Source organism: Chaetodon auriga, chromosome 12 (genome assembly GCF_051107435.1).
Source record: "Chaetodon auriga isolate fChaAug3 chromosome 12, fChaAug3.hap1, whole genome shotgun sequence".
In the NCBI taxonomy this organism is placed as follows: domain Eukaryota; kingdom Metazoa; phylum Chordata; class Actinopteri; order Chaetodontiformes; family Chaetodontidae; genus Chaetodon; species Chaetodon auriga.
In genome coordinates, this window is record NC_135085.1 from 25,538,306 (window position 1) to 25,553,210 (window position 14,905).

The 14,905-nt window shown below is 45.0% G+C and overlaps 1 protein-coding gene across 1 annotated transcript; it reads right to left on the reverse strand.

The window, feature by feature from the left end:
* Positions 1–182: 182 nt before the first annotated feature.
* On the reverse strand, positions 183–13,640 carry LOC143329857 (immunoglobulin lambda-1 light chain-like). Its single transcript, XM_076745975.1, has 5 exons — positions 13,598–13,640; positions 13,191–13,505; positions 3,930–3,968; positions 2,234–2,536; positions 183–656 (listed from the first exon to the last, which is right to left on the reverse strand). The coding sequence occupies exons 1-5, from the start codon at positions 13,638–13,640 to the stop codon at positions 481–483; spliced, it is 876 nt and encodes a 291-aa protein (XP_076602090.1). The 3' UTR covers positions 183–480.
* Between the last annotated feature and the right edge of the window lie 1,265 nt (positions 13,641–14,905).

Below are 14,905 nucleotides of genomic sequence, written 5' to 3' on the forward strand. Positions count from 1 at the left end.
GGCGTTCACGTCTTCCTGCACATTTCTTCTTGCTGCTGTGTGAAAGTATGTCAAATGACTTGTAGCTGCCAACATACATGGTCCATGAAGCTGATTCTGTTTCTGCTGATTTGATCTGAAGCCAAACTGAGGTCCATGAAAACAAAGAAGTTAATGAAACACGCTGTGATTGTTCACTTTATTGAGAATGTTTGAGTGAAAGAATTTGACAAACCCGCCACACTCGGCATCATGTATTCAAAAGAAAGACAAGAAGAGACAAAATAGTACAAACAATAAAATGTCCAGCAGGCAGCCAATGATTCAGCTTCATTTTCTATTATTAGAAAAGCCACAATGACAAGAGGAAATAAAGCAGAGGATCAAAATAACACTTGACCACAGAATGTACACTCAGTAACTGCAGATATATATGTGTATTTATATTTTAGGATGATAGATGAGATGAAGGGATGAGATTTGATGGCGAGCAGAAAACAGTCAGTCAGCATGTGTGCAGTTGGTGGACGGTCCCTTGTTTCTGAGCATCATCAGCAGAGAGAGTCCACAGCAGTACACCAGACTCTTGACGATCAGCACTGAGTACAGCAGCAGGAGCAGCTTCACCCTGCACTGAGACTGGAAGGACACTGACACTGACACTGACACACACACACACACACACACACACACACACACACACACACACACACACATGCGTCAATCTTCCCAGGTCAGTCTATAGCACCCTCAGAGCCCAAAATGTAGGACAGATGCCCTAAATCTGTACACTCTCAGTGGGATTGGATGTGCTGTTGGACACTGAAATACTGGGATCAGACTGCATGAATCTTGCCTAATTTTGAAACGATTTTGTCTCACCACAAGTGGGACATCTCCTACCACATGTTCCTGAGTGCTGGCCAATCAGGTGCTCTCTCCAGAGGCCAGACAGGCAACCATGGCGAGGGGGAGGACTTGTGTCCTGATTGTTATCAAAATGCAACCCAGTCGATGCATATTAATGACCAAATAGGCCGAAGTTTTACACCGCCTCTTGGGTTTGTTTTTCATGTTATAGAGCATCCACGGACGTTTTCTCTTTCGTTTCTTTTCTTGTTCGCCACACAAGACCGCGGCATCACACACAACACATCTGATGCCATGATTCACGCCTCCTGCGTGACATCTGAACATCTGTTCTGACAAAAATGAGGAAGAGAGATCATATCTCTCCGATATTAACCACACTGCACTGGTTCCCTGTAAAATTTAGAATAGAATTTATAATCCTCCTCCTTGTTTACAAAGCCATAAATGGCCAGGCACCATTTCAGCTTAAAGAGCTCATAGAACTTTTTTACCCCACTAGAACACTACATTCCCAGAATACAAGCTTAATTATGGTTCCTAAAGTCTCCAAAAGCAGAACAGGAGCCAAAGCATTTGGCTATCAAGCTCCTCTCCTGTGGAACCATCTTCCAGTCTTCGTCCGGGAGGCACACACCATCTCTACATTTAAGAGTAGACTTAAAACTTTCCTTTCTGATAAATCTTATAGTTCGGGCTGGCTCAGGCTTGCTCTGGACCAGCCCCTAGTTATGCTGCTATAGCATTAGACTGTCGGGGGACTGTCAAAGATGGTAACACGGCGTGTTACTAACTTAGCTTCTTCCCCGGAGTCTCTGTGCTTGGTCGTCTCACAGGTTCCCATGGATAGTGGCTGAATCTGGATTGTGGATTACAGCTGCGTCTCCTGTCATGGCCCTGCCTGACATCCACTGCAACTGCTACTACTGTTATTACATCCACTGTCACTGTTACTGTGATTGCATTTCTGTCTGTTTCTCATTCTCTCTCTCTCGCTCTCTCCCTCTCTCCCTCTCACCCAACCAGTCGAGGCAGATGGCCGCACACCCAGAGCCTGGTTCTGCCTGAGGTTTCTGTCTGTTAAAAGGAAGTTTTTCCTCACCACTGTCGGCAAGTGTTTGCTCATGAGGGAATTCTTCGGTCTCTGTAGATAAAAGAGCTCGGCCTGTACCAGCTCTATATGGAAAGTGTCCTGAGACAACTTCAGTTGTGATTTAACGTTCTATAAATAAAATTGAATTGAATTGACTCGGTGACCATCGTCAAAGACAAGATTATTGTGCATTCTAATTCAGGATGAGGAAGTGATGAGCAGAAAGTGAACAGACTGATATACAGCCCTTACTGCTGAACACAGTCAGCGAGCCTTCATTACCTTGTTCCAGTGGAACCTCCACTGTGCCCCCCTCGTGCTGGACGTAGCAGAGGTATTTATATTTGCTGATCTCTGTTCTCTGACGGATCAGCAAGATGGCGGCGGTGCGTCCCGACCCTCTGAGCTCCAGCTGCTCCGTCTCAGCAGGGCGCAGCTCCTCCAGAGGACCGTTGTCCTTCCGTCTTTTCCAGGAGAACCGGACCACAGGAGGAAACATGGCTGAGGCCACACACAGCAGGGAGCTCTGGCCCTCCAGGCGGCCTCCGGACGCTGCCGGGTACACGCTCACCACGGGCTTCGCTACGGGCTCATCTGAAGTTTGACGGCAGCAACAAGCAGCACAGACACACATTGACACAGTCAGCAGCAGCTTACAGCACTGCACTGCATTCAGTCTGATCCTGGAAACTACGTGGACTCTGATCACTAAACTGCTCATCAATACAGCACAAAGTTCACTACATGTACTGTATTCAGCTTCAGATCAAACACAACGAGCAGCTGATGTCAGCAGATGTTATATGAGGAACAAAGACGACGATGGATTTGGAAATTCTTCATTTCAATATAACACGTCCATTCAGCATAACGTCACATCTATTACTAATAATATATTACCATATAAAACTATATATTTAGGACATTTGGTTTGATAGAATGAAAAATATTTTGTCTCCATCAGGATGAAAATACATTTTAGAACAAAGACCGTATTTATCTTCACATGAAACTCAACTGTCATGTCGATGATTACAACATATTCAGAATATTATATATTTATCAGCACAAAGTTAAATCGAATCATTAAAAACAAACAAAAAATACATCAATACTTTCAACTTTTACATTGAATTAAAATGATTTGTCTTCAATATAACAAACTCTGATTAAAATATGTCAAAATCTATTGATCCTCGAGTGGAATTTCATATATAATATAATATAACATAATATTGCAATGTATTGTTCTAATTATAATGTTTTATCAGCTTGTGATTTTTTTTTATCATTTTTAAAATTAAATTAAGCTTTATTTGTTAATTATATTTATATTTAATATCATGAAGGTAAAAGTGTCTTTGCATGTGTGACATTATCCATTAAATTATCATCTGTCATGTATAGAAATATTTAAATTAGCAGGCTTAAAGTAATTGTGTTGCATAAATGAATGTTAACATCATATTCAGTGTCTGTTTGTCTTCATGTATAAATATATCTTCCACTTAAAGACATATGTACCATCATATAAAATACAGTTTCCATGAGGTCGATGTCACCCTTTAAAAATGACTTATTAATAGAACAGATTTAAAGTCATCAGCTTTTCAACATACATTTACTGACATTTGTTCACTTGACTTTTTCACAGATTATCTGGTTTCATTAAAACAAGAGATGATGCTGAATTACTGACATGATCAAATACTTCATATTTGTAACATTGCTCATATCAAACTTTTTCTGGATCAATCACTTTGATGTCCTGCACAAATAAAGAATAACTTGAGTTGTGCAGTGAGATTTAAACATCTTTTCATGAGTTTTGAACCTTTTTGATGTGACAAAATCTGCACGGCTGCAAGAATTCTCTGCTAATTATGAACAAACCAACATGGAAAGTGTGAAGCAGCAGAAACTCATTAAGACACATTTTCAACTTGTTCAACAGAACAACTGAAGGAAAATGAAAGTTTATTCTTACCTGTTACAAACAGTTTAGTCCCAGAGCCAAAGATGTCGTAGTACCTGTTTGCCTCCACAGTGAAACAGAGTGAGACAAAAACCCGTCTGCTGCTGAATGTGTCAGCTGAGGTGAACGAGTCCAAACGATGAACCAGTGTCATATTTCAGCTCCATCATGTGTTTCTCTAATGTTCACATCAACACGACTGTCTCTGCTTTCATTGTCTTTCACACAGCAGCAGTGTTGCTCTATGGATGTTTGTGTGTGGGCTTATACAAACAAGATGGCGCCAGTGTGTGAGGCGTTCCGTCGCCCGCTCCGGGCACTGTGTGTGCTTATTCTGTTTATAATAATTGTTGCACATAATGTCAACTCTCTGCTGGTGTATGATCGCCAAACGTTACTAGATCTGAGAATCTCCACTGAAGATCTGGGGCCCGTTTCACAAAGGAGGTTCAACAAACTCCGAGTCTAATCCTAAACCCTGAGTTGATCTACCCTGAGATAGGAAACTCCGAGTTTCCGGTTTCAGAACAGGTGATTTGAGTTTGTTCAGTCAACTCAGAGTAGGTTAACTCAGAGTTAAGCGCGTGCACCACGACTATAAAAAGCCAACATCAGTGGAGCCGATTCGACGAGTCACCATGGCGACGGGGAAGAGAAGGGCTGCGTTTTTTACCCCACTGGAACTCGAAATCTTAATGCGTGAATTTGAGCATGTTTTTAGAAAAAAGTGTAACACCGCTGCAGCTGCAAAAGAGAGGGAGGCGGCGTGGGGGAACATTGCTGCTCGGGTCAATGCGTAAGTTTAAGTGTAGTCCTTTGCAATCACAATAATATTACAGGGGAAAACTGCTTGAATGGTAGCTCATTAATTTATTTCATGTAGGCGCAATCCCGCGGGGGAGAAGCGCACTTGGCAGCAGCTCAAGATGAAACATAAAAACATTGTTCAAACAGGTAAGACACGGCATAATTTAATGGGGGTACCTCATTTTGATCATGTGTTATATTATAAAGTAAATATTAAGTGGCTGTTTGACTGTGCAGTTGTTTTATCACCAACATAAAGCTGCGCAAAGAAACGCAGCGCAACACACAATATCTGCTGGGATGTGAGAGCATGACTCCGGCTGGTCATGTTGCAAATGTAAGGACGGATTAGGTTGTGTATGTAGATGATGGACTGTGACGTGAAACGGTACCGTTCAAAAACATAATTGTCTGGAAATGCCAGAACATCTATGCGCGGTCTGATAACCATCTCCCGACGAATATTTAATTCCCTGCGCAGTAATGCTGCACCTTCATCCACGGGATCGTTGTCAAAAGGACATGTTAGTGAAAAAAAGTGCCTACTGACTGATTTTTTTAAATAACATTCGGCAGAACTATGTTATCCCAAAACTCGCCTGCTGACGAATGAATGAGGAAATCAAACACCGTGTGTGGCTGACAGAGGGCGGAGACAGAGAGAAACTCGAGGTTCATTGAGAAAAACCTGGTCCCGACCAGGTTAGGTTCATAGAGTCTGTTACTATGGTAACTGACCAAGAGCTTAAGTTACCTCTCTCTGTGAAACAGGTAGAGTTACCCCTCTTTCTCTGGTTTGAGTTTCCTCCCTTTGTGAAACGGAAAACTCAGAGTTTCCTTCATTTCAGGCTTAACAAACCCGGAGTTTTCACTAAACCTGCTTTGTGAAACGGGCCCCTGGTCAACTTAGATCATTATGGACATCAAACTCTGCCTCCTCTCCTGTCGGACATCCCAGCATACCTGTGCCGCACGTCAGCGCCACTCCCTCGGCACCACCGCCGCTGGGGTAAGCGTGGCGGCTGTCTTGTGAGGCTGAGGGCTGGGTTGGTGCGTCCTGATCATGGCGGATGTGGAGTGGTGCCTTGCCTTTGTGTCTCTCGGTGTTGGCTGGACGCCGTCGCTGTCTGCTTGGTACCGGTGGCCGGCTCGGATGACCTGTTCCTGCCCCGCGGTCCCTGCCGTCCTCGTCTTCGCTGGCGCGGAGTGGATCCGGGGAACCTGCGGCCTCTCTGCCGGGACCCACTGTCAGCTGCTCACCCAGACCCACCAGTTCTAGCCAGGTTTGGCCTGGTTAACCTAAGATCGCTTGCAAATAAAACATTCATCCTGAAGGATTTCTTCACATCTTGTGAACTGGATTTCCTCTTTATCACCGAGACTTGGCTGAGTGTTGGTGAGTCCAGTGCTTTTACGGAACTTTTACCTGCCGAGTGTTGCTATTTTAATTCTCCACGGACATCTGGTCGAGGAGGAGGAATTGCAACTATTTTTCAAAGCGATTTTAAATGTAAACAGATATCGCTGTCATCGGCTCTCCCCAGCTTTGAATCAAGTTTGTTTGAGCTGGGAAGTCCTTACGCAGTGCTGTGTGCTGTGTTTTATCGGCCTCCTAAATACAACAGAGGCTTTTTAAATGACTTTTCTGTGTTCTTATCTGATATCATGCTGAAATATGACCGGGTCCTGATTGTCGGTGATTGTAATATTCATGTGTGTTGTCCAGGGATTTCTTAAACATAATCGACTCTTTTAATCTTGTACAGTCTGTACAGGGACACACACTTGATCTTGTTCTATCATATGGTTTGCCTGTTTTTCACCTGGAGCTCTGTGAAGCGTTTTTCTCAGATCATATGCCTGTACTTTTTGAAGCTGCTGTGTGCTGTAACTCAGTTAAACCTCCAGCTGCTGCCCACAGATGCCGGGTTATTAACCCTTCCACTGCTGCTCTCTTCTCCGCCGCCTTCCGTCATAACTGCGTCTCTCCCGATCCTGAGTGCAATGATGCAGAGGCTCGTAGCGCGTTTCTTGACACTTGTCAAACTGCCATTGACTCTGCTGCCCCACTGAAGAGCAGGCAGCATAAAGTTAAATCAGAGCCTTGGTTGAATGGAACAACCCGCGCTGCCAGGCGGGGATGTCGTAGAGCTGAGCGCAGGTGGAAAAAGGATAAGCCGGAAGTGTCCTTTCAATTATTGAGAGATTGTTGGCGTCGTTACCAATCCTCTGTGAAAGAGGCTAAAGGAAAATACTTCTCCGATATTATTGTCTCAAACTGTCACAAACCTTGTGTGTTGTTTAAAGTGATAAACTCTGCTCTGAACGCACCACAGACTGTGGGAAATGAGGCCTCCCCCCCTGTGTGTGAAAACTTTCTGCGATTCTTCACTGCTAAAGTCACTTCTACCAGAGCACTTATTTCACCTCCTGCTTATGACCCCTCAGTGTTTGTCCCTTGTTCTGCTGTCTTTGACTCATTTGAGCCTGTGACCCTGCCTGTTGTACAGGAGACTGTCGGGCATTTAAAGCCATCAGGCTCGCCCAATGACCCGGTCCCTCCTCAACTTTTTAAGGAGGTTTTTCCCCCTGTTGGGCCATATTTACACAGCATTATTAACAGCAGTCTGTCTTCAGGAGTGGTTCCTGTAAATTTTAAACATGCAGTTGTGCAGCCACTGATTAAAAAACCTGGACTGGATCTAATTTTAGGCCCATTTCTAAATTGTCCTTCTTTTCAAAAATCTTAGAGAAGGTTGTCTACTCTCAGCTCATGGACTTTTTAAATGAACAAAATGTTCTTAAAATTTTCCAATCTGGTTTTAAAACATTGCACAGCACAGAATCTGCTCTTTTAAGAGTTTTTAACAATATCTTTTTAGCTACTGACTCTGGTCGCTGTGTAATCCTTGTGCTCTTAGATTTAACTGCAGCATTTGATACAGTCAACCATGACATCCTGATTGCTCCTTTGGAGCAGTGGGTGGGCATCAGGGGCTCGGCGCTGGAATGGTTCAGGTCCTACCTGTCTCATCGGATGTTCTGTGTCAGCCTGGGTGACTCTGTGTCCTCCGCTGCTCCTCTCTCATGTGGGGTCCCACAGGGCTCAGTGCTGGGCCCTCTTTTATTTTCTTTATATCTTTTCCCACTTGGTTCCATTCTCAGGAAGCACGGCATTTTATTCCACTGTTATGCTGATGACAGCCAGATCTATGTCCCTCTGAAAAAGGCTGATTCATTCTCCCTTAAGCCACTGTTAAATTGTTTAGATGATGTCAAGGCCTGGGTTTTAAATTTTAACAAAAACAAGACTGAAGTGGACCTCGGTGACCCCCCCCCCAGTCGATCTGGGTTCCTGGGCCCAGTACGCCAAACCTATTGTTAATGATCTGGGGGTAAAAGTTGACGCAGATCTTTAGTTTGACAGCCAGATTAAAGCTGTGGTGAGAACGAGCTTCTTCCAGTTGAGGCAGCTGGCAAAAATAAAACCTTTTCTCCAGAGACAGCACTTTGAAACAGTAATCCACGCCTTTGTGACCACATGACTGGATTACTGTAATGCACTTTATATGGGGGTTAGTGGGTCCTCCATCGCACGTCTTCAACTGGTATAGAACGCAGCTGCACGTCTTTTATCTGGTACAAGTGTAGCCCACCTATCCCCTAATATATCAGGGAAGGGCCCTGAGTTCTTTAACTAAAGGAAAATAATACACAACAAATAATAGACTGGTAATGTAATTTGTTCTCTATTACCCTTTAAGTTTTGTAGGTGTCTTGAGGGTTTTAATCACTGCAAATTAACTGTAAAGTTATTAGTTACTTTAAACCCAAGTGCTTTTTTAATGAATGAAATAACCAAAACTCACTCTGGAATCAGTGGTAAGAACAGTAAACTCAAGTATTTTCTTATAAGAAAAATATATAAAACAAATAAAATGCAATATGTCTTGGACACTCGGGTGAAGAGAGGGGCTGAGCTGTCAACTGATCACCACCTGGTGGTGAGTTGGATCTGCTGGCAGGGGAGGAAGTGGGACAGACTTGGCAGACCCAAACCTACTGTGAGAGTCTGTTGGGAAAGTCTGGCGGAACAGGGAGGGAGGTCAGGGAGGTCTTCAACTCCCACCTCCGGGAGAGCTTCGACCAGATTCCGAAGGAGGTTGGAGACATCGATGCCGTTCTGTTTATCGATGTTCTCCACTTCCATTGTTGATGCAGCCGTCTGCAGCTGTGGCCGTAAAGTCGCCGGTGCCTGTCATGGCGGCAATCCCCAAACCCAGTGGTGGACACCGGAAGTAAGGGATGCCGTCAAGCTGAAGAAGGAGTCCTATTGGGCCTGGTTGGCTCATGGGACTCCTGAGGCAGCTGACGGGTACCAGCAGGCCAATCGTGCGGCAGCTCAGGGGTTGTAGAAGGAAAAACTCGGGTCTGGGAGGAGTTCGGGGATGCCATGGAGGAGGACTACCGGTTGGCCTTGAAGAAATTCTGGGAAACAGTTCGGCGCCTCAGGAAAGGGAAGCAGCTCTCTGTCAACACTGTTTACAGTGGAGGTGGGGAGCTGTTGACCTCGACTGGGGACATTGTCGGACGGTGGAAGGAATACTTCAAGGATCTCCTCAATCCCACTGTCATGTCTTCTGTAGAGGAAGCAGAGGCTGGGGACTCGGAGGTCGATTCATCCATCATGTGGGCTGAAGTCACTGAGGTAGTTTGCAAGCTCCTTGGTGGCAAAGCACCGGGGGTGGATGAGATCCGCCCTGAGTACCTCAAGTCACTGGATGTTGCAGGGCTTTCCTGGTTGACACGCCTCTGCAACATCGCGTAGCAGTCGGGGACGGTGCCTCTGGACTGGCAGACTGGGGTGGTGGTCCCTCTGTTTAAAAAGGGGGACCGGAGGGTGTGTTCCAACTATCGGGGGATCACACTCCTCAGCCTCCCTGGGAAAGTCTATTCCAGGGTACTGGAGAGGAGAATCCGGCCGATAGTCGAACCTCGGATTCAGGAGGAACAATGCGATTTTCGTCCTGGCTGTGGAACACTGGACCAGCTCTATAGCCTCCATAGGGTGCTTGAGGGTTCATGGGAGTTTGCCCAACCAGTCCACATGTGTTTTGTGGACTTGGAGACGGCATTTGACCGTGTCCCTCGGGTCATTCTGCGGGAGGTGCTCCGGGAGTATGGGGTTGGAGGCCCTCTGCTGATGGCTGTACAGTCCATGTACAACCGGAGAAGAAGCTTGGTCCGCATTGCCGGCAGTAAGTCGGACCTGTTCCCAGTGCATGTTGGACTCCACCAGGGCTGCCCTTTGTCACCAGTTCTGTTCATTATTTTTATGGACAGAATTTCTAGGTGCAGCCAGGGACTGGAGGGGGTTCGGTTCGGGAGCCGGCAGATTTCATCTCTGCTTTTTGCAGATGACGTTGTCTTGTTGGCTCCATCGAGCCAGGACCTTCAGCATGCACTGGGGCGGTTCGCAGCCGAGTGTGAAGCAGCTGGGATGAGAGTCAGCACCTCCAAGTCCGAGGCCATGGTTCTCGACCGGAAAAAGGTTTCCTCCCTCCGGGTTGGAGGAGAGATCCTGCCTCAAGTGGAGGAGTTTAAGTATCTTGGGATCTTGTTCACGAGTGAGGGAAGGATGGAGCGTGAGATTGACAGGCGGCTCGGTGCAGTGGCAGCAGTAATGCGGTTGCTGTATCGGTCCGTCGTGGTGAAGAAGGAGCTGAGCCGAAAGGCGAAGCTCTCGATTTACCGGTCAATCTATGTTCCTACCCTCACCTATGGTCATGAACTTTGGGTCATGACCAAAAGAACGGGGTCCTCTGCAGGGTGGCAGGGTGCTCCCGTAGAGATAGGGTGAGGAGCTCTGTCACCCGGGAGGAGCTCAGAGTATAGTCGCTGCTCCTCCACATCGAGAGGAGCCAGCTGGGGTGGCTCGGGCATCTCTACCGGATGCCCCCTGGACGCCTCCCTAGGGAGGTGTTCCAGGCATGCCCCACCGGGAGGAGGTCCCAAGGAAGACCCAGGACACGCTGGAGTGACTATATTGCTCGGCTGGCCTGGGAACGCCTCAGGATCTCCCTGGATGAGCTGGAGGAAGTGTCCAGGGAGAGGGAAGTTTGGGTGTCCCTGCTCAGACTGCTGCCCCCGCGACCCGGACCAGGATAGGTGGGAGAAGATGGATGGATGGATGGAATTCTTTGATTTGCTTTTAAATCTCTAAATGGTCTTGCCCTATCGTACCTCTCTGAGCTTCTGTACCCCTACACACCCAGCCGATCTCTTAGGTCAGCAGACCAGCTGCTCCTGAGGGTTCCCAAAACTAGGCTGAAGCTCAGAGGGAATCAGGCATTTTCTGTTGCAGCTCCAAAATTGTGGAACGAACTGCCGCTGCACATTAGACAGGCCTCTTCATTGTCTAATTTCAAAACTCTTGTTAAAACGCACCTTTTTTCTTTATTTACACCACTTAGTTTGTTGATTTTGATGTGCACAGATATTTTAACATTTTATCTTGTTATGTTTTTAATCTTTTTATTTATTATGTTTTATTGTGTTGATTTTACTGTACAGCACTTTGGAAACCTTTGTGTTTATTTAAAATTGCGCTTTTTAAATAAAATGGATTGGATATGGATGCTAATGTCTGTCTGTCCACTGGACCTGGACCACAGATGGACGGACGGATTGACGTGAAATGATGTTGAGACATTCTTGGTCCCCAGAGGATGAACTTCATGAAAGTTTGATATTTAATCTTCAGACTGAAATGTCTCAGCTGTTGGATGGACGACCATTGAATGTGGTTCAGATGTTCATGTTCCCCTCAGGATCAACTCCAATAACTCTGGTGGTCCTCTGATTCTTCATCTAGCGCCATCTTCAGGTCAACATTTGAATGTGTCCAATACTTTGGTTCATGACCAAATACCTGCAGAACTAAAGACATTCTGACTTTCTGTCTGTTTGACACCTGGAAGTTACTCGACGTCCTCCCTGATTCATATTCTTCATGTATGTTCACAGTCTGTCTGGAACACAGTCGTCTGAATTTTACTCGTTGTTGTTGTTGTTGTTGTTGTTGTTGTTGTTTTGTTCCGTACACATGAGATTCATTTCATGTGTCGTCCTGGTGGTGATTGGGCAGCACCTGAGAAGGAGGAGGAGGCTCACTGCATCAGGGTGGTCTCAGGCCTCCTGACCCTCTTAGCATTGGTCCTGATGATGATGATGATGATGATGATGAGTCAGTGGTGAACAGAGCTGCTCTCAGCAGCAGCTCGTTGCTTTGCAGCTCAGTGGTTTCATGTTGTCTCTTGTCAGAAACGTCAGCTGGTTCCACCTTAAACATCAAACATGTTCAGTTCCTTTTGTCGACTCTTCACGTCCTGAAACTTCTCACCAAACACCTGAAGGAGATTCACCTCAGCAGCAGATTCAGAGGTCACAGCAGCTTCTGTTCCTCAGAGCAGGAACATGCTCAGTGTTTCCTCTGTAGCTTCAGCAGAGAGCTGAGAAGCTGCTGGAGCTCGAGGTTCAGCTCTGAGATGTTCTTGGTAATGTCCACCATGAAGGTCAGATCACACACACACTTTCTATCACTGAGTTTTCACTCAGCTTTTCCTTCATCTCTATGAATTATTCAGACAAACTGACTCTTTGGACAGTTTGACTTTGTCTGCTGCTCTCAGCTCCACAACAGCAACGAGGCTCTGCTTCACAAATTCTGCTTCTGAAGGAGGTTTCAGCTTCTTAGCTGTTAGCTTAGTACAAACCTGCTGCAGAACACTGTCTCTGTCAAAATGAGGTCTGTGAAAGCTGCTTGTTGAGCATCAAACTCCATCTGTCCAACAAAATCAGCGTCCTCACAACCTGCTGCTAGAAGGACAAAGTCCTGAGCTGACGTGTCCAAGATTTGTCTTTTCAGATGTCATGAAGTGAAACGATGTGGTGAAATCTGCTGAAAGGTGTTCAACAACAAGTGCTGCTGGAAGTGTTTTCATTCAGAGCACATTAGTGTTGTGAGGAGGAATGGACTTTATTCCAGCAGCAGGACGAAGACGAGGATTTTCATCTTCACCTCAAAGATCTTCTTCTTCTCTTTCTTGTTTTTTTTTGTCCAAAATGCCTGAATGAAAAATGAAAGATGTTTGTTGTTTCAGTCTTTTTTTTGTGTCTCCCTTGTTTCCTCTTCTCTGGTTCCTTCATGGTGTTTCTGTGCTGCTGTTTGTCTTCACTGTGTCAAACTACAGAAATCCTGCTGGAATATCTGATGGAAATCTGAATGAATCTAATATGAAATGAATCTGTCAGTTCAGTGTGTTTGTGCCTCTGGCTGAGATGGAGCTGAAATATGTGAACCTGGGCTGTGGTTTACTGCTCTCTTCCTGTCACAAACACTGTTTGACATCTGCTCATCTGTTGGTTTTTGTTCAGGCTGCAGGGATCATTTCTCACTGTGGAGATCTCTCTTCTCACAGCAACAGTAGTAGGAGGCTGAATGAAGGAGTTTAACTCTCTGGATCTGCAACTCACAGCCGTTCTGTTTATTCACAGCTGAGAAATCATCTTTCTGAGGATGATTGAAACCTGAATAAACTTGACCATCACTCCTGTCAATACCATGAATCACTCTGAATGTTTCTGTGTCTTTCTTCTGGTACCACCACACATAGTCACGGTCACATTGCTGAGTTCCACAGCTGAAGGAGACTTTTTCACCAACTCTCCTGGTCAATGTTAAATCATCCTGAATCAGCTCTGCTGCCATGGCTGCCAGCGCTGCAGAGACACAGACAGAGAGACCAAGGTCAGCGCGACAGTGTCGGTGAAAGGTGGACTTTTCTGGCTCCCGATTGGCTGGAAACACTCACCTGAACACAGGCAGCAGAGAGCAGCAGCTGGGAGGAGAAGCATTTTGTGCAGTGGTGTTTCCTCTGGTCAACCTGGGGAGAAGTGTGGCTCTGATGCAGCTGAGGCCAAACCAGGACGAGCTGAGAGATCACAGGAGGGCCACGTGGTTCCTAACAGGTCCTGGGACCTCCCATGAGCCCCTGCGGCGGACAGATAAGGCTGCTGCTGCTGATCGACGGCTCAGCTGAAGCTGCTGTGTGGTTTTCCACCACAGTCGTGCTTCTGCCTGTAAAAACCCTCCTGATGTCAATTTTCTACACATTGAAAAGTACAACGTTTCCCTCTGAGCCGTCGGAGAGTAGAAGTATAAAACAGCACAGCATGGAAATACTCAAAGTACAAGTACCTCAAACTGTCCACCACTGTCTTGAAGTGAGCTCTATCAGATGTCAGCAGATCACTGAATAGATGATTAAACTGAAGACATTGAAATGAATAAATAAACAATAAAGATTTTAATAAATACAGTAATGCTTCTCCTAATGTTTGCTGTGTCTAACACTGTTAATAATAATAATAATAATAATAATAATAATAATAATAATAATATTAATAATAATAATAATAATCATCATCATCATCATCATCATGTCTTTAATGATACATGACACTGTGGGTATTATCAGTAATAATAACAGTAACACAATGTAAAATATAAAAGAACAACAAAGGAGAAAGAAACACAAACAGTCAATAATAAATAACATATATTCATGAACAGCATAAACACAAATTATCAATATAATGAAAAGGATCAGATATGTCTTTCATTCCTACCAGAGTACTTTTACAGTGTGGTATTAGTACATTTACTTCAATAAAGGATGTGAATCCTTCCTCCACCTCTGCTTTTTACATTTTTATGTCTTTTGTTCCTGTTTTTTTAAGCTGTGTGTATGTAAGCAGAGTGTGAACTGTGCTACATGATCTACTACTACTACTACTACAAGTACCGATAGTACTGCTCCTCCTGTCCTGATGTTTTGCAGCAGACATGTCAAAGTGCACTTCAGGTGTCAGTCTTCACATTAATGATGACTCTCATGCAGAGGTTGCGCTAGACTTTTTCGTTGTACGTCATTTTGACTGACAGGGTCATAAAAATCCTGTCATAATCTATTTTTACCCGTAACTTAAATTTTTTAAATGATAATAATGACATATTCAATAGCATTTAATTTTCATTCATTTTTAATTAATATTCAGTCCGAACAAGCTTAACAGTAAATCCACATTGTGCCATCACACATGAAGCAGATGAATATGTA